Source organism: Clarias gariepinus, chromosome 26 (genome assembly GCF_024256425.1).
Source record: "Clarias gariepinus isolate MV-2021 ecotype Netherlands chromosome 26, CGAR_prim_01v2, whole genome shotgun sequence".
Classification (NCBI taxonomy): Eukaryota; Metazoa; Chordata; class Actinopteri; order Siluriformes; family Clariidae; genus Clarias; species Clarias gariepinus.
Window position 1 is genome coordinate 7,782,552 of NC_071125.1, and position 27,709 is coordinate 7,810,260.

Sequence of the window (27,709 nt, forward strand, 5' to 3'; positions counted from 1 at the left end):
TGTTAATACACTATATTGTCAAACATTAGTAAAGACCTGAACATCTCTATCTTTTCTATCATCTAATCTATATCTTTATTTCTATCATCTCATCTATATCCTAAAATGCGATATTTGCCTTTTTTAGGAGTTCTGCAGTAACATGGTGGCGTCCTTTAGAGGGCGCTCTTACACACGAACACGTCATTTAGCCACATTACAACTATCGGAGAAGAAATCGCTCCCTCTCCCGCAAGCAGGCTGTAGTAACCAGTGAAGGTGTGTGTGTGACTTCACTGGGTTTGGATCATGGAAATCCTGGGGAGCACGTTTGATGATTCGGTATTTGAGGAATCGCGGAGCAGGGATTTATCCACAGATCTTCCCTCATATACACCAAAAACCTGCGAGCCAGAGGTGAGCAGCTGCATCGCAAAGATTACTGAATGAGTCAAAACAGACACATTTTATACGATATTCATTTAATATTTGAGAGGCAGTGATGACTGTTCCTTTAATACTTGAGGCAGTGATGACTTGCGGCGGTCGTGACTGTTCCTTTAATACGTGAGGGGGTCGTGACTGTTCCTTTAATACGTGAGGCGGTCGTGACTGTTCCTTTAATACGTGAGGGGGTCCTGACTGTTCCTTTAATACGTGAGGGGGTCCTGACTGTTCCTTTAATACGTGAGGCGGTCCTGACTGTTCCCTTAATACGTGAGACGTTCGTGATTGTTCCCTTAATACGTGAGACGTTCGTGACTGTTGCTTTAATACTTGAGGCGGTCGTGACTGTTCCTTTAATACTTGAGGGGGTCGTGACTGTTCCTTTAATACTTGAGGGGGTCGTGACTGTTCCTTTAATACTTGAGGGGGTCGTGACTGTTCCTTTAATACTTGAGGCGGTCGTGACTGTTCCTTTAATACGTGAGGCGGTCGTGACTGTTCCTTTAATACGTGAGGCGGTCGTGACTGTTCCTTTAATACGTGAGGCGGTCGTGACTGTTCCTTTAATACGTGAGGCGGTCGTGACTGTTCCCTAAATACCTGAGACGTTCGTGACTGTTCCCTAAATACCTGAGACGTTCGTGACTGTTCCCTAAATACCTGAGACGTTCGTGACTGTTCCCTTAATACCTGAGACGTTCGTGACTGTTCCCTTAATACGTGAGGCGGTTGTGACTGTTGCTTTAATACTTGAGGCGGTCGTGACTGTAGCTTTAATACTTGCGGCGGTCGTGACTGTTCCTTTAATACTTGAGGGGGTCGTGACTGTTCCTTTAATACTTGAGGGGGTCGTGACTGTTCCTTTAATACTTGCGGCGGTCGTGACTGTTCCTTTAATACGTGAGGCGGTCGTGACTGTTCCTTTAATACGTGAGGCGGTCGTGACTGTTCCTTTAATACGTGAGGCGGTCGTGACTGTTCCTTTAATACGTGAGGCGGTCGTGACTGTTCCCTAAATACCTGAGACGTTCGTGACTGTTCCCTAAATACCTGAGACGTTCGTGACTGTTCCCTTAATACCTGAGACGTTTGTGACTGTTCCCTTAATACCTGAGACGTTCGTGACTATTCCCTTAATACGTGAGGCGGTTGTGACTGTTGCTTTAATACTTGAGGCGGTTGTGACTGTTGCTTTAATACTTGAGGCGGTCGTGACTGTTCCTTTAATACGTGAGGCGGTCGTGACTGTTCCTTTAATACTTGAGGGGGTCGTGACTGTTCCTTTAATACTTGCGGCGGTCGTGACTGTTCCTTTAATACGTGAGGGGGTCCTGACTGTTCCTTTAATACGTGAGGGGGTCCTGACTGTTCCTTTAATACGTGAGGCGGTCCTGACTGTTCCCTTAATACGTGAGACGTTCGTGATTGTTCCCTTAATACGTGAGACGTTCGTGACTGTTGCTTTAATACTTGAGGCGGTCGTGACTGTTCCTTTAATACTTGAGGGGGTCGTGACTGTTCCTTTAATACTTGAGGGGGTCGTGACTGTTCCTTTAATACTTGAGGGGGTCGTGACTGTTCCTTTAATACTTGCGGCGGTCGTGACTGTTCCTTTAATACGTGAGGCGGTCGTGACTGTTCCTTTAATACGTGAGGCGGTCGTGACTGTTCCTTTAATACGTGAGGCGGTCGTGACTGTTCCTTTAATACGTGAGGGGGTCCTGACTGTTCCTTTAATACGTGAGGCGGTCCTGACTGTTCCCTTAATACGTGAGACGTTCGTGATTGTTCCCTTAATACGTGAGACGTTCGTGACTGTTGCTTTAATACTTGAGGCGGTCGTGACTGTTCCTTTAATACTTGAGGGGGTCGTGACTGTTCCTTTAATACTTGAGGGGGTCGTGACTGTTCCTTTAATACTTGAGGGGGTCGTGACTGTTCCTTTAATACTTGAGGGGGTCGTGACTGTTCCTTTAATACTTGAGGCGGTCGTGACTGTTCCTTTAATACGTGAGGCGGTCGTGACTGTTCCTTTAATACGTGAGGCGGTCGTGACTGTTCCTTTAATACGTGAGGCGGTCGTGACTGTTCCCTAAATACCTGAGACGTTCGTGACTGTTCCCTAAATACCTGAGACGTTCGTGACTGTTCCCTAAATACCTGAGACGTTCGTGACTGTTCCCTTAATACCTGAGACGTTCGTGACTGTTCCCTTAATACGTGAGGCGGTTGTGACTGTTGCTTTAATACTTGAGGCGGTCGTGACTGTAGCTTTAATACTTGCGGCGGTCGTGACTGTTCCTTTAATACGTGAGGCGGTCGTGACTGTTCCTTTAATACTTGAGGGGGTCGTGACTGTTCCTTTAATACTTGCGGCGGTCGTGACTGTTCCTTTAATACGTGAGGGGGTCCTGACTGTTCCTTTAATACGTGAGGGGGTCCTGACTGTTCCTTTAATACGTGAGGCGGTCCTGACTGTTCCCTTAATACGTGAGACGTTCGTGATTGTTCCCTTAATACGTGAGACGTTCGTGACTGTTGCTTTAATACTTGAGGCGGTCGTGACTGTTCCTTTAATACTTGAGGGGGTCGTGACTGTTCCTTTAATACTTGAGGGGGTCGTGACTGTTCCTTTAATACTTGAGGGGGTCGTGACTGTTCCTTTAATACGTGAGGCGGTCGTGACTGTTCCTTTAATACTTGAGGCGGTCGTGACTGTTCCTTTAATACGTGAGGCGGTCGTGACTGTTCCTTTAATACGTGAGGCGGTCGTGACTGTTCCTTTAATACGTGAGGCGGTCGTGACTGTTCCCTAAATACCTGAGACGTTCGTGACTGTTCCCTAAATACCTGAGACGTTCGTGACTGTTCCCTTAATACCTGAGACGTTCGTGACTGTTCCCTTAATACGTGAGACGTTCGTGACTGTTGCTTTAATACTTGAGGCGGTCGTGACTGTTGCTTTAATACTTGCGGCGGTCGTGACTGTTCCTTTAATACGTGAGGCGGTCGTGACTGTTGCTTTAATACTTGCGGCGGTCGTGACTGTTCCTTTAATACGTGAGGCGGTCGTGACTGTTCCTTTAATACGTGAGGCGGTCGTGACTGTTCCCTAAATACCTGAGACGTTCGTGACTGTTCCCTTAATACCTGAGACGTTCGTGACTGTTCCCTTAATACCTGAGACGTTCGTGACTGTTCCCTTAATACCTGAGACGTTCGTGACTGTTGCTTTAATACTTGAGGCGGTTGTGACTGTTGCTTTAATACTTGAGGGGGCCGTGACTGTTGCTTTAATACGTGAGGCGGTCACGACTGTTCCTTTAATACGTGAGGCGGTCACGACTGTTCCTTTAATACAGGAGTGGGTCACGACTGTTTCTCTAATACTTGAGGGGGTCATGACTGTTTCTTCAATACTTGAGGCAGTGATGACTGTTCATCAAGGAGACTTTTATTTAACATTTGGAAGGAGTCACTCGTCAGTCAGTGTCAATGCTTTGTTACAGAGTTAAAGCTTTGCATTTAAGCTTTAACTCTGTAACAAAGCATTGCGTTTATGGTTAATAAAAGCTAATGATTTAATATAGTATAATTTTCATTATTTCTCTTTAAAAAAATGTAAATCTGTGTATGTTACAAAAATAATAAATAAAAATAATAAAACTTGTGACGGTGTTAAGCGCTCATCAAAATGTTGAGTAAAAGTGATGTTATTAAATTCAGCACATAACTGTGCACATAAATTGTACCCAAGAATGAACCAGACTTGGGGTTTACCTGTGGATGTATTTTATTAGATTTAGTATTTTGTTAATACATTCCTTTTTGTCTCCTTTGAAATAATGTTCTGGATGCATTTACTTCCTGTATTTTTACTGTATTTTAGTGGTTTTGTCACCATGAGAAATTCGAAGACAAGCTAGATGAACAGAAAACGAAGAAGTTCCGGGCGGATCTGAAATACAGGAAAAAACAATATCAGGTGTGTCACTAATGTAAAAAGTAACAAATATGTTCTATATTGTGATTTTTGACGCAGTTTATACAGTGTGGTTTCTGGTTGAATATTTGCAGGAAGCTTTAGAGGACTACACAGCATGCCTTCCTCTGGTGACTAATAACAATCTATCTCTGAAAAGAGATATGTTGGAGGGAATAGCTCGGTGCTACAGTTCTCTGGGAAGGACCAGACAAGCCCTAGAGATCTGCGAGAAACTGGTACGATACAACATATCCTGTGTGAATTGGCATTAACAGTAGACACATTACAGAGGTGTCAAATCTCACCTACAGTAACATCAGTTACAGTACATTTATGAGTATTTCTTTCTAGTAACAGCATTAAAGTTCACACTACAGTGGCCCGTTACTGATTTTCTATTCTGAATTGGCAGAGGAACGAGGCGACCAACTCGTGCCACCTGACCTGCGTCCTACAGCTGGAACAGAGCATCCACGATGGCTGTGGGGACACAATCAGCAGCATCTCTAGTCTGAAACAGCTTTGCTCTGTTCATCCTTTCAACCCTTGGCACTGGCTGAACCTGGCCATAAGTTATCAAACCCTGTTGGAGGCATCAACCTCCGTCGAGGATCTAAAAGAACAGTCAGTGTGGCCACAGGTCCTTATTCAGCAACAGGAGGAGCAGGAAGTACGGCTGAAGGCCTGCATGTGTTTAATTAGAACGAGGTCAGTCTGGTAGCATAGTGATTCATAAACAAGATGAGTTATTTAAGAGAACATTTTTCATACATTTCATTTTTCATATTTATTTAGACCCATACCAAATCATAATGCTTTTTTAAAATGTATATATATATATTTTTATTAAAAGGTAGTACATTCTACAATTAGATAGATGGATATATTACTTATTACTGAACTGAGTCAATTGTTCTGACTCACCAAAAGAAACCTATCTGTATTATTTAATAACCCTGAAACCTATTTGATGTACATAAGTAATTGCATACGACTTTGACGCTGCTGCTTTTGCATTTTAAGGCTGCTGATTGAAATACTGAAGATTCAGCAGTTTTCATTTGTCCTGGAAAGGAGCAAGAAAACCCTTCAGGTCGTTGAGGCGACTCTGCAAAAGATGAAGCTTAAAGAGGAAACGTTGCGCCTCATTTCTGAGGTAAAACACTGACTTGTACACTTGGTAATAACTAAAACACGCTTGGAATGCGTATGTATTATTGGTGATTATTTGATATTATGGTGATAATATTTGATTTTTGAAAAAAGTTTTGCAAAAAAAAAAATCCATAGTTAAATGTAGTCAAACTAAATCTATGGACTTTTTATGGAATTTTATGTCAGTACTTAAATAACCACTTTTGATCACTTTTGTTTAAATGTTGTATAGTCAGCTTTGTATTCTGCCGCATAGCAATTTTACTTCACTGGCACTAAAAGCTTCAATCCTGTTCTAGCATGACAATGTCCCTGTGCACAAAGCCAGCTCCGGTAATACGTGGTTGGTTAAAGTGGGGTGAACTCCTATAGTGGCTCAACCCCAGTGTACGTGTATACCTTTAGAATAAATTGAAACTCTGTCTGTATCCCAGGCCTCCTTGCTGTGTGACATCATCGACTTCGCTTACTAAGCCTCTTGTGGCCGAACGAACACAAATGTTCATGGTCACGCTCCAAAATCTAGTGGAAGATGTTTCCAAAAGAATGGAGGTTATTATAACTGCAAAGTGGAACTTAATCAGGAATAAAATGTTTAATAAGCAGAGTATGATGGTCAGGTCGCCACTAACTTTTGCACATATAGTGCCAGTAGTTGTAGATTACAGGCCATCAACATAACAATAAATATATATTAGCTGGTTGAATTGTGCTTCAATTTTGTATAGACCTTGAGCACTGTGTGTTTAAAATGCTGCTCTGAATGCAGGTGATGGCCGAAGATCTGAACCCAGAGAAGATGCGTGAAGAGAACCAGGATGGTGAAGGTTTATCAGGTTTTACCATTAAGGACTTTGATGAACGGTGGTGGAACAAACTTTGTGCCTGCCTGAAGAAAATGAAGGAGAGTACAGTTTTATCAAGTGATAAGGAAATGGAAACAGGGTGAATGTAATCTTCAAGGATTTTCTTATAAATATGACTTATTTATTATTACAGGTTTTATTGACTTGGTGTGATGAAGAATGTTTTGGGATTTTATAAAAATAAAGATTTTAATTGTTTACTATGTTTATGATCTGTAAATACTGTATAAAACTATTAATATATTCTCAAACATTGACCTATAAATAAAAGCATAAATACATTTTTATTTTTGTAAAGTTTGCAGGATCGCAATATAAAGAGCAAAGTGAAAACCTTCTTTAATCACAAATGTAAGAAACAATTACAAGATTTTTAGTCATTGTTTGTGAAGGCAGAGAAAGATGTAATATTTATGACCGTAAGCTGTTCTTTAGTTTTTGCACAAAGCATTTACTGTACATGTAAAGACAGATTTACATAAAAAGATGTATAAAAAAAAAGATCAGAACACAAAAGGGGACCTGCTGGTATAGGAAAATGATCACGATGCACTGGAGTGGTTGAGCATTATCATCCTTAAATTGATTACACTGCCTGGCCAAAAGAACATTGCCATTTCAGAAGGGGTAAATTATTGGGCTGCATCAAGCAAAGAAAACAACTAAGAAGATTGGAAATTACTGGAGATGGACAAAAAAACCTTTGAAACATCAAAATCTGTAAAAATAGTGCTGAACTGTTAACTTTATGGAAGAAATGTGGTCTGAAAAATAAACCATGTCTAGATATCACTTAAACACTTAATGTTGAATGGTTAAAAAAATCAACAGTGAAAACCATAGGTATGTTTAATAATGAAAGACATAGAATGTGATGAGAACTACCGTTAGGATTAGGACTAAACAGCTGTGTAATACTAAGAAAAGCATGTGTTAGTGAGACCAATCAGACGAAAAAAAAAAAGACTTCACTTTGTTAGGGAGCATAAAGACTAGACTTGGAAAATGGAAAATGGAATTGGGAAAAGATAATGTGGTTTAACGAGTTCAGACTGACCCTATTCCGGAGCGTCAGGGTGAGAAGGGAAGCATATGCATAGCGCCACCTGTGTTGTGCTCTGGGGTTACTTCAGAGCATATTTTTTGGCAATGAAATGAAGTCAGCTGATAGCGCTGGCATATTCCAGGACTCAAAAACAATGTGAAAGAGTGGTTCTGGGGATCTGAGGAATCATTTTCACAAATGCACTGGCCACCACATTGCAATCAAAGCTTAATGTGATTGAATAAAGTCTTAATGTGTGTGACCTACCTGGGCCAGGCAATGTATTTTCCAGTAACAGCAAGTCAAGAAATGCATTGCCAAGACGAATATTTTATTTATTAGAGAATGACACTTCATACTTTTAACCAATTATATTTCGAAACAAGTTATTTTTTTTATTCAGTAAGTTATAACTGCTATAAGGAACAAATTGTCCTAAACTCTTTCCCATATCTAAAAATGTACAGCAAACATACATATATTCTGAAATAATAACACATTTTTTAAAGTAACATGGTAATATGGAAATGATAAAGTAGTAGAAGAAGAGCATTAATGTAATCCTGTGTCATATAAATAATGGCTTCTTCTACCTTTGCCATTAGGAAAATGATTGCACACAGAAAAAAGGGTATTGTTGGAAAAGCTGGCTCAAACCATAAATTATATATATTTTTTAAGTGTGTATTGGTTAAATGATTAAGCGGATAATAAACTGCAATCTGCAGAAATATCTGGATTTGTAAACAGCTGAGTTTGACATGCACTTCCTTAAAAACATGAATACCACCAAAAGCATCTTTTCAAACTACTGAACTGTACTTCTTATGCTGGCTCAAAGGCCAGCAAATCATACTCCAGAGTAGAGTGCGTTCTGCACTTTGCTCTTTTCAGGACACTTGAGTTCACACACAAACACTCACATAAATGCTACTGATCACTGTAGATATTGGATAGACTACCTTTGAAGTTCTACTACAAACAGACATACATACACACACATGATTCAGTGCAAACACACTCCCAACATGACAAACATGTCATTTTCCTGAATAGAATTTGTGTATTTATACAGTTTAGCAAACACCCGCATCAAGATAGACAGTATGAAGCACCATCGCTTTGCATTAGGACCTCAATGATTGATTAATAAAGTCAGTTTACTTTGCAAGAGTCAGTCCTTTTCCAAAACACATCCTGCTCCAATAGTTTTGCCACATAATCAGCCAGTGCAACTTTCTTATGGCTTTCTAATGTATCATTAAATGTTTTTTTCATTTTGGGCAAATCCAAGGTCTCTGGATGAAGTGCAGAGACCAGATAGATGTTCTGTTTCAGACCTAGCTTATCCAAAATCTCCTCATTCCATCTCCTTACTTCTTCAGTTGATTTCTCCCCAATCAAATCAGCCTTAGACAACACTAAATAGCAAGCTTTTCCTTGTGACAAAAGGTGCTTCAACAGCTGGATGTATCGTAGATTTAGCCTCAGGGGTGAGACCAGGAGGTAGACATCACAGGGAGGTATTGGTGGTATTGGAGATGCTGAAAGTACTGGAGATAATGGAGGTATATGAGGAAGATGGGGCAATGTGGAGCTAGAAGGTGCAGGGTTAAATTCGTCCACACTTCCCATGCCTGGCAGGTCCCACAGAAGAACATTGTGATATTCTGGGTATGGATGTGTCACTGGCATCTTTGTGGTTTCGAAGAATCCAACAGGAGAAGCTTCCTTGTCCCCATTTTTCAGGCCCAGAAGGGAGTTGAACAGCGTGGAGCTGCCACAACCTGTCTCTCCAAGTAGACCCACATCCAGTCTGAAGTACTCCAGGGCATTGAAAATGGAAAGCAGCTTGGATGGTTGGTCAGTGAGATCCTGGGATTGAAAGACCACAGAGATTCTGCCTATGTCTTCCTGGCTTATCTTGCTATATTTTAAAACAGAGCTTTCCAGAGGCCTGTGAAGTAAATGTGTTGACAATGCAAGCATAAATTTAGAGATCTTAAATACACCGTCTTTTGGTGATATCCCAAAAAATATGACTTAGCTGAAGTTCACAAATTCAGTACTTACCCAGTTCCGGAACTCCCTGTTTTTGGACCTTTAAGTTCACTTGTGATATCCACCAAAAACTGACTAAAAGCCTTTTTGCGCAATTCAGGTATAGCTTTCACCAAAACTTCTGCAATCTCTTCAGGTTCCCAGAGCTTGATACCATGGAGTAAAGGAACAGGATCTTTGGAAGTCTGTTCCTGCTCTGAATTCTCGGCTGATTTAAATTCCGTTTTGTGTTTCTTCTGAAACTCCAAAGTGCGAGCTCTCATTCGTTCCCATGCACAGGTCTTGCAGGGTCCATCCAGTGTTTCACGAACAAGATCAAATTCTTGCTCAGTTTTAACCAAATACAAGGACTTGTTCTTCTCACTTTGCTCCATGATGAGTCTCATATGGTCTTCCTGGTGCAACTCTGTTGTGAGGACCACCAATACATCATAGCTGTCCTGAGCGGGACCAGATCTTCCCTGTATGGTCAAAATGCGGACATTGGGGACTTGAGGGTGTAAAAGCACTGGAGCAGAAGCAGCACCATCTTCTGCAAAATCATCCAAAAATCTCACAAGGGATTTTCTAGCATTGCAGATTTTTGAAGATGTTTGAAGATCACCTTCCTCATCTTCATCATCTTGCTCATCATTGTCTTCGGCTTCATCGGTTTCCTCCTCTTCTTCTTCCTCTTCTTCTTCTTCTTCTTCTTCTGTATCCTGTTCATCTTTCAGGCCACAGACAGCAGAAGCAAGCCTTGCATTTGCTGACTTAGTTCCTCCGGTGACAGCTATATCTAACGGAAAATGTTCATAAAGTTCCAGCGCTGTCACAAGCCTGTTCTTAAATCCACTTGACAGCCAAGAAAATCTCCACGGAGCCAACAAAGATTTCATCTGATCTTCTGGAAGCTTGTTTTCCATTCTGTTGAAAAACTTTGCAAAAAGGTCACAACTGAACTCTGTGTAGCTAGATTCCTCCACAAAAATCTATTAATTTTTACCAAAACAAAAAGAAAATGCTGGACTAGTCTAGACTCTTCAGCACCCACTGAAGCTAGTAGTTGTTCACCTTCACATAGACACAGCAAACTATGTCTGTATCATAATGCAGCTGAGTCAATGTGTGACACAAGAAACCACACTTAGTCAATATACTGTATCTGTGGCACTAATTCAGTGCAAACTTTTATGGGCGTTTAAAGTTTACACTGCATGGATAATTATTCTCAGCAAACAAAAGTGAGACGAGGAACAGTTCTTGGACGCAAACAACTATTTTCTAGCTGAAACTCTAGTTGTAGTTCTTACTTATGGAAGAAAGATAATAGACAAACTAATGCAAAAAATAAGTTTATTTCTTTTTAGACGTTCTATTTCACTTATTTATACTGCTATAAACAGGTATCTCAGTCAGGGTGGTTTTCCAGTGTTCTCAGGATTGGCTCTGGATTTAGCGCAAATTTGCGAATCTAGAATAAGGCGTTACTGAAATTCATCTTCTATACCGCTTTTACTGTGTACAGGGTTGCAAGCTTGGAACCTATTCCAGGAGACTTAGGGCACAAGGTTGGGAACACCCTGTTTGTCAATCTTAACCTAATCTGCATGCCTTTGGACTGTGGGTGGAATCCGGAGGCCCCTGAGGAACCCATGCAAACATGCTATAGGAAGATGCAAATTCCATGCGTCCAGACCTGATGGAAATGGAACCCTGGAGGTGCAAGGCCACAGTGTTAACCACAATGCAACCAAGCCACTATAAATTAAGTAATTTTAAATAGAAATCTTTATCATTTGAGTGGATGCCTAACCATATTAGTGAGATTGCTTATTATTGTCTATACCACTTTATCTAGTATACAGGATCGTGGGGGTCCGGGAGCCTACCCCAGGTGACTTAGGGCATGAAGCGGGGTACACAACCCATTCACACACTATGTGTAGTTTAGGAATGTCAGATTAGAGCCTAATCTGTACTGTATGTCTTTGGACTGTGGGAGGAAACCGGAGTCCCCGGAGAAAACCCACCAAGCACGGGGAGAGCATGCAAACCCCATGCGCACAGAACCAAAGCGGGAATCAAACCCTGACCATGGAGGTGCAAGGCGAGAGTGCTAAACACTAAGCCACCGTGCAGCCTAGTTAGTTTGCTGTCTTTTTACATCCTTAGGACATAAATGTTTCTCTTCAAAATGTGTGACAATGTGTGTATATATATTTTTTTATTTTGTTATTTAGGTTCACGTATATAAGACTTGTGTAGATAATCTGCACTGGATAAGTGACAATGTTCATCAAACTCTTGGTAGTTTAAGTTAAGATTTGAATAGAGATACCGATTCGGTTACGGAAAGCAAAACAAAAAAAAAAGCAAAATAAAATTTGTGCAACATATTTTGAAAATTTATATGACTATATTGGTTGTATTTTAAAAGTGGTCAAATTTTCATTTGAAAAACATTGTAAAAATGTTAGATGGTACTTTTCCTTCCTAATTCCATAGAATGTATTATGGCCTACAAAATAAACAACAGAATTACACCATAAAGGCCAGCATGGTTTGTTCATTTGAAAGACTTTAATGCTAACTCTGTCACTTTGTGGCCCTATACCTGTTGAATTGTACACAGAAAACTGCATAAACAAACACAAACCGGTTTTAACCGCAGTCAAGCAGAAACCCTCCAATACAAACACAGGCCCATATGATTATTGGTCATCTGCTGACAAAAATAAAGAAAAGAGAAAGAAAAATCAAAAGAACATACTGTAGAAGTAAAGACTAAGATTGCCAGCAGATGTCAGAATTGCTGTGAATTAGTGTAAAGTGGAAGTAGATGTAGTTGTATGTGTGTTTTATTTTACAAGTCTACAACCAACTTTAAAATGTTAGTAATATCAAGCTCTTTTCATGCAGGCATTGTGTTTCAAAATGGCTTGTTAGACAGCAATTCAATTCAATGAATGTTTGTATTAATATGAACAGAATTACAGAAGTAAAGCACTTATATGTACCAATCAACCATAACATTTAAACCATTAACATTAAAACCGCCCAGGGCTCCGGGGGTGTGCTGTGGTATGTGGTACCAGGACTTCGGCAGTAGATCCTTTGGGTGCGGTAGGTTGCAGGGTGGGGCCTCCGTGGACTAGACCAGTGCATCCCAAGGGTGTTGATCAGGAGGCCGGTTTGGTGGCCTTGAGCTCTTTGCCTGCTGGGCTTTGTGTGCATTAAATGTGATGCGATGAGTGTTGTGGAGTCTTTTTTTTTTTTTGTGGCAGCATAAAATTTTCTGTGGGATTGGACTAGACAGGCTGGTCTTTGGTCCCCACAGGCATGGGTGAGCCATGGGTGAAGTACATCTTTCCAAATCTGAAATCCCTACACTGACTTGCAGTATGGAACGGAATTTACTTCAGAGTCCTCCTACCTGTCTATGAAACACTACACAGATAATAAACATATGGGTTGTATATGCTTAAGCAATATAAGCCTGGCAGGACCCTTGGATCATTACACCTAGTCATTTGGGTAAATATAAAGCACACAGAACTGTATTTTGGGGTATACACTGCTCTTAGATGGGCCAGGGGTAGCTCAGTGGTTAAGGCATTGGACTACGGTTTGGAAGATCCCAGGTTCAAACCCCACAACCACCAAGTTGCCACTGTTGGGCCCTTGAGCAAGGCCCTTAACCCTCAACTGCTCAGATGTATAATAAGATAAAAAAAAAAATGTAAGTCGCTCTGGATAAGAGCGTCTGCTAAATGCCCAAATGTAAATGTAGATGAAACCAGCTTAGATCTGTTTAAAGTAAAATCTTCTTGTTTGGGCTTGCAGCTATCTCTTATAGCTTATTTTGTAAAGCACCTTGTGCTACATAAATAGATTTGCTTGGGGACTATTTCAGTGCACATTATAGATCACTCACTCACTCATCATCTATACCGCTTTATTCAGTATACAGGGTAAAGGGGGTCCTGTAGCCTATCCCAGGAGACTTGGGGCATGAGGCGAGGTACACCCTGGATGGGGTGCCAATTCATTGCATGGCACACATACATCCCCATTTACACACTGAGGGCAATTTGGGAATGTCAGTTAACCTAATCTGCATGTCTTTGGACTGTGGGAGGAAACAGGAGTACATGTAGGAAACCCACCAAGCACAGGGAGAACGTGCACACTCCATGCACACAGAACTGAGGCGAGAATCAAACCCGGACCCTGGAGGTGCAAGGCGACAGTGCTGACCACTAAGCCACCATGCCGACCTCATTATAGAAATATATTTAAAAAATAAACATTATGTATACATGAGTGAGCTATTTGTGAGAAATCAATCGTGCCTTATCTGTAAAACTACATTACAGATTAAAAAAAAAAAATCGCAACCTACAGTAAAATCCGTCAGGTGGCTCTTTAACATCAGCAACATTCTCTCTCTCTCTGTCGAGCTACACATGTCGTTCCTGAGCTGCCAGCGATCCAGACTCCCTCTGCCCTCCGGACCTGTCTGACCCATCCTGGTGCCCCGCTTCTGGCTGAAGATCTCGTCACATGGATGCCCCGTGTGTCTCTCTGGGATGCGTCTGGTGTCTGGGAATGATTCTCTCTACCTAGAAAATGGTTCTGGCCTTGACTGGTGTTGGCAACTGTTTCTCTGGGGACTTGACAGTTCGATAGTTCATGACTGGAACTTCTTACAAGTCTACCTGGGTCTTCAATAACTACCTGGACTCCATATTAACATCAATTAACATCAGCTATTATAGCTGAACTGCCTCCCACCCTACACACTGTATAAATGCAGATCATTTACTGCTTTCTGTTTCACCCAAATGAGGATGGGTTCCCTGTTGAGTCTGGTTCCTCTCAAGGTTTCTTCCTATTACCATCTCAGGGAGTTTTTCCTTGCCACTGTCGCCCTCGGCTTGCTCACCAGGGACAAACTGACCATTTTGATTCATACAAATTCACATTTCATACAAACTTAAATAATTCTTTTGACTATGTAAAGCTGCTTTGCGGCAATGAAAATTGCTAAAAGCGCTATACAAATAAAATTGAATTGAATTGAATTGAATTAACAACAAATAAAAAATTCAAAACATTTGCCAAAAATTGTTCTTGAGAATTTGATTGTTCCAAGTTGTGTCTGAGTAATAGATGTCTTTATTTTAAGAGATTAAATAAAAGTAGTAGTGAACTCAGATTTAGACCTACATACATGCAATATTTAAAAAAAGCAGTAGATTTAATTACATAAGCACTCTAATATTTACACTGATCAGGCATAACTTTAACACCAGCAATAGGTCACTTGAATAACACTGATCAACAATTATATACACCCAAGGCTCATCTATGCTTGTGTTTAAGCAAAGGCTAGCCCATTCCGTCCAATCCCACAGAAAAGCCAATGCTGGCTATGATAGAACATATCAGAACACCATGTGTATCACAGGCTGCCACGTATGGGGCGTACAGGCAAAGCTTGTCTATCAGGGGTCGAGAGCTCAATCCAAACGATCCAAGTCCAATCCAATGAGGGCCCCACCTCACACCCTACAGCACCTAAAAGATTCACCGCTAATATTCTGGTGCCAAACATCAGCCCAAACCCCCAGAGGTATTATGGAGTCATGCCCCATGGGACATTGTCATGTCATTGCTGATTAGTTTAAGACGCTATTAAATCATGAATAAGAAATAAATAGCAATACCAATGGCTGAAATCCATGACTCGTTCCCTAAAACCTAAATCTACTTTATTTTTACAGATCTGAACCTGATCTTAAAATATTTAAATTAAATTAAGCATTGACTATATAGATGACTCACATGACAAATTACTAAAGAACTAGTCATGCCCTTTAGTTCTTTGTGTCTTCCTGACCTTTTAATTGATATGACTTATGGTATGAATATTTTACTATAAGAACAAACCCAACATCCAGTAAAGTATATACAGGAAGTAGAATGCATGGTAAAAAATTTTATCATTTTAACAGACTGGTTGAAGAGAACATGGCAGTGCTGACACTCTCACTGTAACTTAATCCCAATGATAAACACAGAAAGTCACTCTGATGTTATGAGAACAAATGTTTAGGAGTGAGCACAGGTGGAGCAGGTTCAGTCTCGGGATTAGAAACACGTCCCTTCTTGTTTAACACTCTCATGTCATTAGTTGTTACTCATAACGTTCCGCACTTAAGAATGAATAATGAAATAGTTGAGAAAACAAATGACCATTTGTTAAATAATTATGAATACATCCTCAATCAACGACCATAAACGGTATACCACTGCATCATCGTAAACAGTATAAGTCTTTACCCTTGGTTATATGTAAATGATGGAGTAAGGGAGTAAACACATTCGACCTCATCCCTAATTTAGAAACGTGCTGCGATGATTCTGAGGACACATGCAGAACTGGTTTGCTTACTTTTTCTCCTCCTAGTTCCCATTGAATAACTGATGGCGTAAACAGATCAAGCCTCTCCCCATTTCGTGATCCCATGCTTTGAGTTTTCTGTAATTGTAAACTGGGACGCACATCATTTGGTTTTTTTCTTCCACTGCGAGGAGACCTAAGGAGACACTACAGTCATGGCGAGCGACGGCGTCCTTGCTGTGATGGTCGTCGTGATTATGTTGAATTTATTTACAGCGGTAAGTCTCTAAATAAACTGAGAATAATAATAATAATAATAATAATAATGTTATGTTTATTGTAATACAATACAGTATATTAAAATATGTAATTGCATAATTAATATCTTAATGAATCTTTTAATTTTGCGTTTTTCTAAATTGATCAGTCCACTATCTACATATTTCCGTCTTAGTATGTCAACTTTCTTTTCAAAAAGAAAAAAAGAAAAATAATTGTATGATTACTTCTATTACATAAGTTTATTTGATTATATAATATGATAAGAATTACATGATTAAATAGTCATCTATAACCTATACTTATATGTAGGCCTGGGTACGCAAGGCAGGGCACCCCTACTGCTGATCTCAAACCTAAATGAAAATGGAAGGGTTGTGAGAGGAAGGACATAAAACCTGGGGCAAATCAAATGTGGGATAGGCAAGTCCACTAGCCTGGTGATCCCTTAACAGGAGCAACTGAAAAATGAATGTGCTGGACAGAGTAAAAAAAAAATCTGGTTTTGACTCAATTAAAGTTTTTCTGTGATAAGTACAAGGAGTGTTCAAGTCAAACCAGTTTTGAAGCAGAATAACAGAACATAGTTATGAGAGTAAAAACTCTGTTATTCTGGGCATTGGAGGCTTAGTGGTTGGTTTATCGCCTGGCATGTGGAACCCTAGGGTTTAGTCCCCGCCTAATGCCCAGAACCCAGCCACTGGATGCAGTGCTGGTCCCAAGCCTGAATGAAATTGGTAAGAACCTGTGCCGAAAGTTGTGTGCAGATCGGAGGGTCTGCTTTGGCGACCCCTTCAATAAAACCAGCTGAAAGACAATCAAACATTTGTCTATATAATACCCTGCTGCACTTATCCCAATGTTTTAATAGTGTTCAGATACAGTACCATAAAGATTTTAAGTTTTCTCAGTCGGACTGCCCGCTTCACGTCTGAAATGCTGGCCTTCCAGGAACTCCTTTGATGGCAAGAACCATGTGGAAATAGCATTGAGTGAGGTCAGGAATGTACCTACAGTATGTAGGGTGTGGCAATAATGCCCAGCCAAGTTCCAGTAATGTGTAAATTATGTTTGTGAATGATTATGTCTATAGTTTCCCTAGACAATGCAATGAGTTATCTGTTAATTTTCAAGTATGAGGCGTGCCACTCACTGAATGTTCACAGGAATGATTGCATTGGACTCCGAGCCACCTCAGCCAGGATCGTCATTTATGGATGCGCATCATTCTTCAAAACATTTGCACTGTACAAAAATGTTTTCCTGCAGCTGAGGATCTAATCACTGTACTGTGCTTGTACAGTTTTCTGTAAATAGTTTAGTAAAAAGAAAATAAAGCTCAAGTTTAAATGTTCTGAAATGAGACTGACCGTTGTGTATGATGCTGATAATTTTTTTATTGTAAATTAAAAAAAAAAAAAAAATTTCTAATTAAAAAGTATTGTTTTTCCATGAGTAATTAAAATAGTTTGTCTCCTTTTAGGCGTAGCCAGATTTAAAAACTCCATGTTTACTTTAGTGGAGACACATGCAAAGAAGAAACATATAAAGAAATTGTCCAAATGTGACAATTAACATTTAATCATTAAGACCTGATCTTTGTTCAGTTGTATTCATGGACGAAAATATTCATTTATATTCTAGGCAGCCGGACTGGCGTTATTTGCATTAGCCATTTGGGTTGTTGTAGATCCATATAAACTGTATCCAATATCAGCTGTATCAGGGAAGGATGACATCTTCGCAGCAGCCTGGATAGCCGTCTTCACTGGCTTTGCCTACTTCTGCACCGCCATCTTCGGCGTCTACGCCGCAGTGAAAAAGAGACGGTCGCTCATGCTGGTGGTACGTTTCTTTGATGGATCGCAATAGAAATAACTGCCTTATGAAACAGCAAATGTATTTTATAATAATAATAATAATAAAAATAAATAAATAAATAAAATAAAAACTATATACTATTTAATAATAAACTATGACTAACATTTTTTCAACAGTACCTGATGCTCATGTTCATCATCTTCATTTTCGAATGCGCATCCTGCATCACGGCGGTCACCAACAGAGACTATGTAAGTGTACAGAATCAGACACACATCAGTTACACATAAGTGCTTAATTTATTGTCAGTCCCCTCAGTTAAAATGGTTAGACATGCTGATAAAAAGGAACTATGAAAATGTACAAAAGCAGGGAGTTAAATTGAATATACACTGCTCACTTCTACTCAGAACTTGCAAATGCCACGTTCTCGTAAAATAATGTTACCAACTTAGCAACTTTCTTGCAAGATTTAATGACCTTTGTGACCCCTGTAATAACTTAAAAAAAATGTAATTACAAAAGTTACTATAAGTTAGTTATTTCCCATGCCGGGATTCTCTGTATTTAGATTATTGACACTGAACTAATAAATCTATAGCGTAGAGACCACACAGTCCCTGGACCTTTCACACACATAAAAACAACTGGTGTGTCGCATTTTTTTGAAATACTTTTGAAAGTTCTTTGTAGATACACATAGTTGCACATAGTTGGTTTGTATGGTTTTCATTGTGGTTGGCAGCACACCCATGGTATGGATCAACACCGCAGCATGCACAATAACTTCTCTTTCTGCTGCTAGTTATGTAAATTCTTGTGACGACATCTATATAATTAAAAGAAAGGTTTTGTCTGTACATTGATTAGAACTCGCTCTTTTAATGGTGTCTTTATGTTTCAAATAAGTCTTCTTGATCACACACGCTGTTTACCGTATAAACCTTTTTACATGTACAGGTACAATCAGAAAAATGTAACCAGAAAACAGCATATAACTTTAAACTTACATTGATTAGCAATATAAACAACACACCTATGAGGCTGGACAATGGAATAAACTGTGTGGGTGCCAATAATGCCAAACATTTATCTGTTAATTCTTTGACAATACTGCTGTTACTGTATTTGTTAAAAACTGGCAGACATAAAAAATAGTTTCTGATGCAATGACTTTAATCAATGTTGGGAACACAGTGTTAATGTGCCTGAGAGGCTGCGATTTCGGAGAACTGAACTGTAGAACTGAACAGAGAACTGTAGATGGAAGGTTTTACAGGTCACATGGGAGTAGGTCTCCAAATGAGCAGCAGGTAAGAATAGAACATCCTTTTTTTCATGTGACTTGAAAAACCTCCCATCTACAGTTAAATATAAATATTAAAACTTTGATCGTGTTATCTAGTATAATTTAGTGTTTTAGCTACATAAATAAGACAGTAGGTTCTCTATTCAACCCCTTAAAATTTCATAGCTACTAGGCTATTTATTCAAATTTATTAATATAGACAAACAATATTTTAATGTAATTAAACAAAGCATAATTTAATATCATTCTTTTTTTGTTTCTATTCTCTGAAAAAGGTAACTTTTTCTAAATCAAAGTGACAAAAACCCTACTGTAAGGCTAATAAATGTATTTATTGATCTGGGACATTATTTAATACAATACAATATGTATTACAAAAAATGATTTTTCTATCTCTGTTAATCACACTGCGCACTGAATGCTGTCTGTCACTATTTTTAATCATTTATGTGCAGAACTCTATGGTAGTTAATGCCATATGCACTGTGCAATGTTTTTAGACAGGTTTTCCAATTAAAACAGCAACAGCATAATTGTTTTATAAAGTAGACTATAGGTTCATAGAGTATGTATTAAGGGCTTTATTTTCATTAGAGAAAACAGCTGGTGTGATGAGGGTGAACACAGCGAAGATTTAACTGATTCATCTAAAGTATCATCTAATAATAAATATGTAATTTAGAGCAACATTTTAGTGGGAATTACCTACTTTTCATTAAAAACATGTGGAAGATATTATTAGTAATAATAGAGTAGACCGAAGAGCTACTTGCATTAACAGTGGAATATTTCTAACTAATAAAAGAAGTCCGGACAACTTGACATAGACAACAAATTTAGTGACAGAATTCTCAAAAATAAACATTGTGAATAATGTCATTATAAATGTCACGAACAGCAAAAAGATATAACATTTACAATAAAAATTTAACATGTTATCTGTAACCAACTTCTGTTTTTTTTACAATGTAAATAGCTACAAACTAGCTACAAAATATTTTATGCTATACATGTTGAATAAATGCAAACTGCTCAATGTTTGCTCAAAGAAGCATATGTTTTGTAGTATCTGTCACCTACTACAAATGCTTTTGTTAAAAAAAATAGTGTAAGAAAAAAAGAAAGAAAAAGTCCAATTTATTATTAGAAGCAAATTAGCATACCATAAAAAATACTTAAACACTGGGTCACAGTAACATCTCATTTATCCCTTATGCTAATGCATAGTTCTTTTGACAGAAACATTAATAAAGGCTTAATGCTAATCATTTTAAACTCTATTACAAAACAAACAAAAAAACTTTAACAGCTATGCTAGCCTTAACCTTTTAAAATTCCCTTTTAAGACCATTTTAAGCTGATTTATTTTCATTTGATCCTTTTCTCTATCCTTTATAGCTAGTCGGAAACAGCAACCTGGTGAAGAATCAGATGCTAACGTACTATGGATCCAACAGCAACCAAGGACAACAGATTACTGCTACTTGGAATAAAGTAATGCAGGATGTAAGTACACCCTGTTCTTTATTCTGGGAGAGACATTCCTAATTATTCCTAAACACACTGAGGATTGTTTTTTCACACAACATAGTCATTCAGATTAGCTTGAATTTTCTTTTAATCAGGCTTGATACCATATATTTGATCCCTCCTTTTTTCCCATTGTACACACTTCATGTTGTGTGAACTATTTATGAAACGCTCATTGTGAAAATAAAGTAATAAAAGGAGACAACATTTACATATGTAATAAATAAACAACCTGATATGACTTAAATATGGAGCATATAATCTAAACCGTTTAAATCTACCTAGCTGAAAATGTGACGCTGTTGCCAAAACACAGATCAAGCTGGCTGAGCAAGGTTGAGGTTATTTTATTTATTACAGTACGTAAAAAATGCACTTGTAAGGCTCAGAAAATCGTTATATTGATCTGTTTACAGCGTGGGAATTAAAAGTTTTAGAAGCTGTTTCTTTTTCTAAAACAAGCACATCTACCAGTTCTTCTGTGGTTTGGCAGCTGGTCAGACAAAGCTGAATTGTTCATCAGGCTCGATATAGTGTTTTTCGGGGGTATATTTTGGAGAAGAAACCATAAATATTATTGGCCAAGTGGCCCAGGTCACCTACCTGATCAAGTAACCATGGGATGCGCTGGACAAACAAGCCTGATCCACAGAGGCCACACCCCGCAACCCACAGCATCTAAAGGATCCAGAGGATCTAAAGGATTCCTGGTGCCAGACCTTACAACACTTCCCAAAGGGGCCAGAGCCACCCTACTGGGACAAGGGGAATCAAAAACCTTTGTGGTTTTAAGGCTAATGGTTTAATTTTATGACTGATGTGTGGTGGTTTGGGAAAACCATCAGATGATACTGGCTATAAAAAGCTGCCCCACCAGAAAAAAAAAATACACTCTAATATTTTGTTGGTTCACCTTTAATACTTTAATTACAATATTCACAGTGGCATAGTTTCAATAAACTTTTGCAATTTCACAACGTTTATTTCCATCTAGAGTTGCATTGGTTTCCCTTTAAAGCACATCCCAAAAATTCTCAAAGGGGTTAAGGTCTGGACTCTGTAGTGGCCAATTCATGCGTGAAAATGACGTCTCATGCTCCCTGAACCTCTCGTTCAAATACAACAAAGTCCTGCACAGTCAGTGAATTATTTGCTCTGGATTAATGATGTAGCCTTGTGAGACCTTGAAGAAGCTCTTGGTAATTATCATTCAAAACTGAAAAAAAATACTTATATTGTTAAGAATCATGGTCAATTGTTCACTCACATGAAATTGTGTTTACACTAGAAACACCAGTGTTGGAATAGCTTGTCTTTTTTTTAGGCATCAAAAACTTTCAATCAACATCAGATTCAACAAAATTACTATGACCCATAGATGCCGAATTAAAATGACTAAAATTTTTACATTTTAGGCAGAATGTTGAGTGATTTACATTTTAGACTTTATGGCAATGGATCAACAGTGTTTGGGATTGGATCATGATAAAACAGCCCCTTTCTGCTTAGCATTATTCCTCCTATGTCTAAAAAAATTTAAATTGGATTAGCTAAACAAGTGAGTCCTCAAGTGTGAATGTGCATGTGCATGGTGTCCTGTAATGGACCTGCATGCCACTCAGGGTATATCCCTTCTCACACAAAGGCTTGAATACAATACAATGGTTACTGAAGATAGATGAATGAATACAGGCTTCAGTTTTGCTATTCCAATAAACTATCTGGTATTAATGAAGTGCTAGACATTGGTAGACATTTACTGAAGAAATCATTCCTCTGTCTAGGCTCAATGCTGTGGTACGGACGGCCCACTGGACTGGGTGACCTTTAATTCCACCTTCAAGCAGACCTACGGCTCATTTAACTGGCCCCTGCACTGCTGCAAAACTCAGTACAGCATTGATCCTGCTGACCAAACTGGCTGCATGCTTGGCCAGACCAGTGCACTATACAGCTCGGTAAGCAAAACAAAAATATTAGTGTTATTATTAGAGTCCAATTCAGGCCCAGGCCTGGCCTACAGTTATTGTTTACAGCAATCAAAACATGTCTATGATTATAGGTTTTATTATATAAGTCTATCTATGAATGCATTAATTAAGCACATAATTTCCTGCTTTACACTGTATCTGAAATGAATTTATTTGCTCCTGTTCCTGCAGGGCTGTTTCAACTACATCCAGTCTAAGTTAAATATTTATACCTGGTCTGTTAGCTGGTACGGCTTTGCCGTACAAATTCTTGTGGTGAGTATCTGACTTAAAAAATATATGCGCGTTTGCAATGTGTAGAATTGAAAGTTGAATGAGGATAAACATGTAAAACAGGAATGTGAGTTGAAAATTAGGACACTGTATAAGTAATTGTGACATTATTATGTTTCCCAACTTGCTTCAAAATTAAGATACAAAAGCATGGATTTGTGGTGGTTTGGGAAAACTGTCAGATGATACTGATGAGATGAAAACATAACACAAATATTTTGTTGGACATGCAGCTTTAATAACGGCAGGTTAAATACAGTGGCATCGTTTCGATAAGCTTATGAATCCTGGCATTGCATTCTTTAAATATGCCCATGCCATCAGAGAACAAAAATAAACAAATAAATACAAATAAACTAATGTTAAGACCTAATTTATTATATTCAGGTAATCAGCTGATCAAATTTTTTAACTTTGCTGAATCTAGACCTGACCAAAGGAAGCAAGCCAAATCGTAACTCTGCCTCTACAGGCTTGTACAGTAGGCACTAGGCATTACTGTATAGGTGCATTACTTCATTCACTTCTCTTCTAACCCTGATGCACGCATCACTATGGACTGATAACTGATCAGGCTACACAGCTGTTTAGTCCCAATCCTTAGAGTTCTCTTTGCACTGTACTTGTGGATACGCTTTTACTTTTAATATTAAACATAGCTGTAAGTTCTACTGTTGTTTTTTTTTAACGATTCAATTGTTTAAGTTCACTATCAATCCGAATCAAATTTTTTTTAACCATATTTATTCCTCGAAGACGATGATTTTAATAATGCGTTAGACAGTTCTTAACCGAATTTTAGTAGTTTCAATAATTAAAAATTTATTGCTCAATTTATTGCTCAGAGATATGAAGATGTCATCATGTCATCATAATATACAGGTGTTGGCAAACACATAAAATTTTATGTTCATGACAGCAAAATCAGAAATAGACTAAATTTGTATTCTATTCATGAAGGGGTGTTTAGGGAAAAAGCCCCTTTCCATAAAAAAAGGAAATACAACAGACAAATATTTATAATACAAAGAACAAACAGTCTCTTCCTTTAGCTGATGAAACTAAGGTGGAGATGTTTGGACATTATACAGTACACAGGGCTGGGATAGGCCCTGGGGAATCCGCAGTGATTGAGACAACAATGCATTTTATTCTATATCCGAATACTGTTTAGATAAATATAAGGCAATATGTTTGGAAGCTTTATCTGGGCCAAAAATAGATTATGTAGCAGGACAGAGATTCCAAGAACACAAACAAATTAACATCTAAATGGCTGAAGAAGAGAAAAGGAAGGTGTTGGAATGAAGATGTTAACAGAATTGAGATTCTATGGTGGGATCGTAGGACAACTGGGCATAAATGAATGCCCTTAAAAATGGAAAAACTAACAAAGTAAATTATTCACCAAAATAATTTAAGCCTGATAATCCCCAATGAAAAAAAAACTATTTAAAACAATGGCTCATTGAATAGTAGCATTTCCTATAGTTTATGAATGATTATTCACTTTTTTAAGTAAAAAAACAAATAACTGCTTATTGAAATATCCTACAGTGCATAAACACTTTTTAAAAAAGTAAAAAGTTGCAATGAGATGTCTAATAATGTGTTTTCTCTCTCAACCCTTCAGTTTTTCCTCCTGCTGATCGCCATGTTCTACTTCCTTCTCCTGGATTAACATTCAAAACGTGCTAATGTGGCATATGAATGTAGTTTATCAAAGTAATAAACGCCTGCTAGATTTGTCTCATTTATAGGATTTGGACTAATACCACATATAAACCTGCCGTTTCTGCCTCCTGCTGCCGAGATCTTCCTTCGTGAAAAAATCTAATCGCACAGAATTGACAGTTTTCTCTTCGTTGAGTCTTTGTTTTTATGTTTTTTGTGTTTGTCTGGCACAATAGGTGCTTTGTTTCTTTTGAACTGTCAGGGGTTCGTATTACAAATTCCACTACAGAACATTATAGGGTTTTTTTTTTCTCTTATGGCAATTGTAAATTTATAGTAATATATATTTATGGCATATCTTAATCAATGATGTGTCTGCATATGTGGATTTTGTAGTTGTGTTAATAAAGCCTAAAGTATTGATGTGTTTATATTCATACTATATTTGTATCTAAGCCTTATGTAACAGCACTTTTTTTCATAGTGACAGTTACACCCAGGAAACTACAAACAAGTACAAACAAGCTGCCTGATTCTATACAGGAGTTAAATACTGAAGGCGTAGACCCTTAGTCATGGCTGGGTGTGGATCTGGTCACAGAGAGGCTGACTAGTTTTACCAGACATTCATCTAGGACATGTGTAGAAAGAAATTTTTACTCTGTTATAGCTGAAAACAAAATAATAAACTCTTTTCTTATAAGAATGACAAAAAACTGACTTGATAGTAATTGATGAGAAAAGTTTGTTTTTCATGTATACATAGACACGCCTTGTACTTTTTTAGGAACACCTGTACGCCTGCTTATTTAACTAGGTCAATCATGTGGTATCAGCATAATGCATAAAATCATGTAGATAAAAGCCACAGCTTCAGAAAATGTTCCTATTAATCTAATAATAAACAAACAACTCTTAATAAGAGGAAGAAGTGTGATTTCAGTGACTTAAACGATTGCGGGTGCGGCATGGGTTGGTTTGAGTATTTCGTAACACTCCATCTTTTTAAACTGTAGAGACTGTTATGTGTGAGAGCAGCAGAAATCCTTAAACCAGTCCAACTGGAGTCACAGAGAGTGTACATTCGGGGTACAACGAATAATCAGCTTAGTCGACTGAAATCAAGGACCAAAATAGTTGGAAATGAATTTAATTGTCGATTAGTTGGTGCAATCATGCAAACTCTAACTGAATTATTCTACAAAAACGGTGCCGTCACTTAGATCTGCTCTTGCCAAAAATGTTAAATTTAACATAACAGACACATTACTTGTTTGTGTTCAAAAAATATACAGTAGTATGTACTTTTGATCATGGAATTTTTTTTTACTTTAATAATGTTAAAAACATTTTTTAAAGGCCAAGTTTGAGGTTCCAAGTTTAGTCAATGTAAAAGCGGGCGCATATTTTAAAACACACTTTTTTTTTTTCAAAAAGGAAAATTTCCTAATAAGAAATCATGGAAACTCAGATTAATTGTAAAAATAATTAATACAAAATATAAAGTAAAAATAAAACAAATTACCCTGCACTTTACCTTTGAAAAAATAAAAATAAAAAAGAGATAAGTGTTTCCATTTATGTGCGCAGTGTTTGTGTATGTGTGTGAAGCTAAAGTAAGAGGAGAGGAGGAATTAGACCCCCCCTCTCCCTCTTCATGTCTTACACAGTAACCCTTCTTACGTAACGCTGTACACACGCATGCAAACACAAAATAAAAAATGTTTCACACACACATGGTCACAGTGTTATAATAAACAGTACACACGTGCACGGATGTTGATTATACCAGTAAGACACAAGCACTAAGACTGAGCAGGGACGATGATTACCCACAATTCCGCAACGCAAGAGAGAGAAAAATCATTGGCTCAGGTGTGATCACGTGACGCTCGGCGTCAAAACAAGAAGCGCATGCGTGATACATGATACTCGGTAATCGTAAACCAAGACTTGTTTGTTTTTCAAGTTGAAATTTATTCAAAATCTTTGCTTGTCTTGCAGAACACTTACAAACTGCTTTACTAGTAATCCGAGGTTCCACTGTAGTTACGATTTTTCTCTAAATTGTCATTGGTGTTATCAAGAACAGAAGCAACAACAGTTATTAAAAATATAAAAAAATAAAAATGCTTTTAGCTCTACTTTTTTGTGAAATCATAAAGTTTAAAAGTATACATACTCATGTTATTGCTATTAAATAAGTTGTGTGAAAAAATAAATAGATTTTTGGAGATTATTATGACCCAAATTCTACCTTTCTTGTACAATGCTGATAGATATCATAATAAAAATTACTGTTTACTATAGTGATACTGTATCTACTGTATATATTACTATAGTTACAGCGGGATGGCAATACCTTTACAACAAAAAAGTTTCAACTTAGACGCTGCTATAATAATAATGTTTAAAAAAAGGATCAGTGGGGGTGTGGTCAAAGACGCGAGAATGACGTAAATAGAAAATGACACACCTGAAGTGATTATGGCAAATTATTATTATTTTATTTTTTTAATTGAACAAAACTGAAACAAAATATAACAGGGCACTCATCGTCTATACCGCTTAATCCTGTATTCAGGGGCGCGGTTGGCCTGGAGCCTAGCCCAGGAGACTTATAGGGGACGAAGCTGGGTAAACCCTGGACAGGGTGCCAATCCATCACAGGACACACACACACTTGTAATAAACGATTCCTTTTCGAATAAACCAAGGTCTCTTATTATTCCAGCAAATTTCTTGACTTTTTTACCTTTCAGATACTCCAAAGATGGAAAATAATTACAAATATTTTTTTAAGACTAATAATAAAGTTTAGTATTTATACATTTGTATTTATGAATGAAAACTTTGCCTAAAATCAACATTATATGAATGAAAAATGTATTCTTATTATCATTTTC

The 27,709-nt window shown here is 38.2% G+C and overlaps 3 protein-coding genes across 3 annotated transcripts; 2 read left to right on the forward strand and 1 right to left on the reverse strand.

Moving 5' to 3' along the window:
• The first annotated feature begins 214 nt into the window (after nucleotides 1-214).
• On the forward strand, nucleotides 215-6,635 carry zgc:101716 (uncharacterized protein LOC492784 homolog). Its single transcript, XM_053488063.1, has 6 exons — nucleotides 215-396; nucleotides 4,316-4,411; nucleotides 4,504-4,647; nucleotides 4,824-5,119; nucleotides 5,435-5,567; nucleotides 6,336-6,635. Exons 1-6 carry the CDS (start codon nucleotides 289-291, stop codon nucleotides 6,513-6,515), a joined length of 957 nt encoding a protein of 318 aa, XP_053344038.1. The 5' UTR covers nucleotides 215-288; the 3' UTR covers nucleotides 6,516-6,635.
• Nucleotides 6,636-7,918: 1,283 nt separating this feature from the next.
• Nucleotides 7,919-10,443, reverse strand: zmp:0000000951 (uncharacterized). Its single transcript, XM_053487392.1, has 2 exons — nucleotides 9,551-10,443; nucleotides 7,919-9,434 (listed from the first exon to the last, which is right to left on the reverse strand). Exons 1-2 carry the CDS (start codon nucleotides 10,441-10,443, stop codon nucleotides 8,633-8,635), a joined length of 1,695 nt encoding a protein of 564 aa, XP_053343367.1. The 3' UTR covers nucleotides 7,919-8,632.
• A 5,624-nt stretch (nucleotides 10,444-16,067) lies between these two features.
• On the forward strand, nucleotides 16,068-25,727 carry upk1a (uroplakin 1a). Its single transcript, XM_053488009.1, has 7 exons — nucleotides 16,068-16,204; nucleotides 17,850-18,050; nucleotides 18,203-18,277; nucleotides 20,734-20,841; nucleotides 22,650-22,823; nucleotides 23,028-23,111; nucleotides 24,763-25,727. The coding sequence occupies exons 1-7, from the start codon at nucleotides 16,142-16,144 to the stop codon at nucleotides 24,808-24,810; spliced, it is 753 nt and encodes a 250-aa protein (XP_053343984.1). The 5' UTR covers nucleotides 16,068-16,141; the 3' UTR covers nucleotides 24,811-25,727.
• The last annotated feature ends 1,982 nt before the right edge of the window (nucleotides 25,728-27,709 follow it).

What these genes read in the sequence shown, in the direction of transcription:
- upk1a (XM_053488009.1), top strand. Translation starts at nt 16,142, where the DNA reads ATGGCGAGCGACGGCGTCCTTGCTGTGATGGTCGTCGTGATTATGTTG. An exon ending in GACGGTCGCTCATGCTGGTG is followed by an intron (nt 18,051 to 18,202) that starts GTACGTTTCTTT and finishes TTTTTTCAACAG; the next exon opens with TACCTGATGCTCATGTTCAT. An exon ending in CGGTCACCAACAGAGACTAT is followed by an intron (nt 18,278 to 20,733) that starts GTAAGTGTACAG and finishes TATCCTTTATAG; the next exon opens with CTAGTCGGAAACAGCAACCT.
- zmp:0000000951 (XM_053487392.1), bottom strand. Translation starts at nt 10,443, where the DNA reads ATGGAAAACAAGCTTCCAGAAGATCAGATGAAATCTTTGTTGGCTCCG. An exon ending in ACAGGGAGTTCCGGAACTGG is followed by an intron (nt 9,435 to 9,550) that starts GTAAGTACTGAA and finishes TTTACTTCACAG; the next exon opens with GCCTCTGGAAAGCTCTGTTT.
- zgc:101716 (XM_053488063.1), top strand. Translation starts at nt 289, where the DNA reads ATGGAAATCCTGGGGAGCACGTTTGATGATTCGGTATTTGAGGAATCG. An exon ending in ACAGGAAAAAACAATATCAG is followed by an intron (nt 4,412 to 4,503) that starts GTGTGTCACTAA and finishes GAATATTTGCAG; the next exon opens with GAAGCTTTAGAGGACTACAC. An exon ending in ATGTGTTTAATTAGAACGAG is followed by an intron (nt 5,120 to 5,434) that starts GTCAGTCTGGTA and finishes TTGCATTTTAAG; the next exon opens with GCTGCTGATTGAAATACTGA.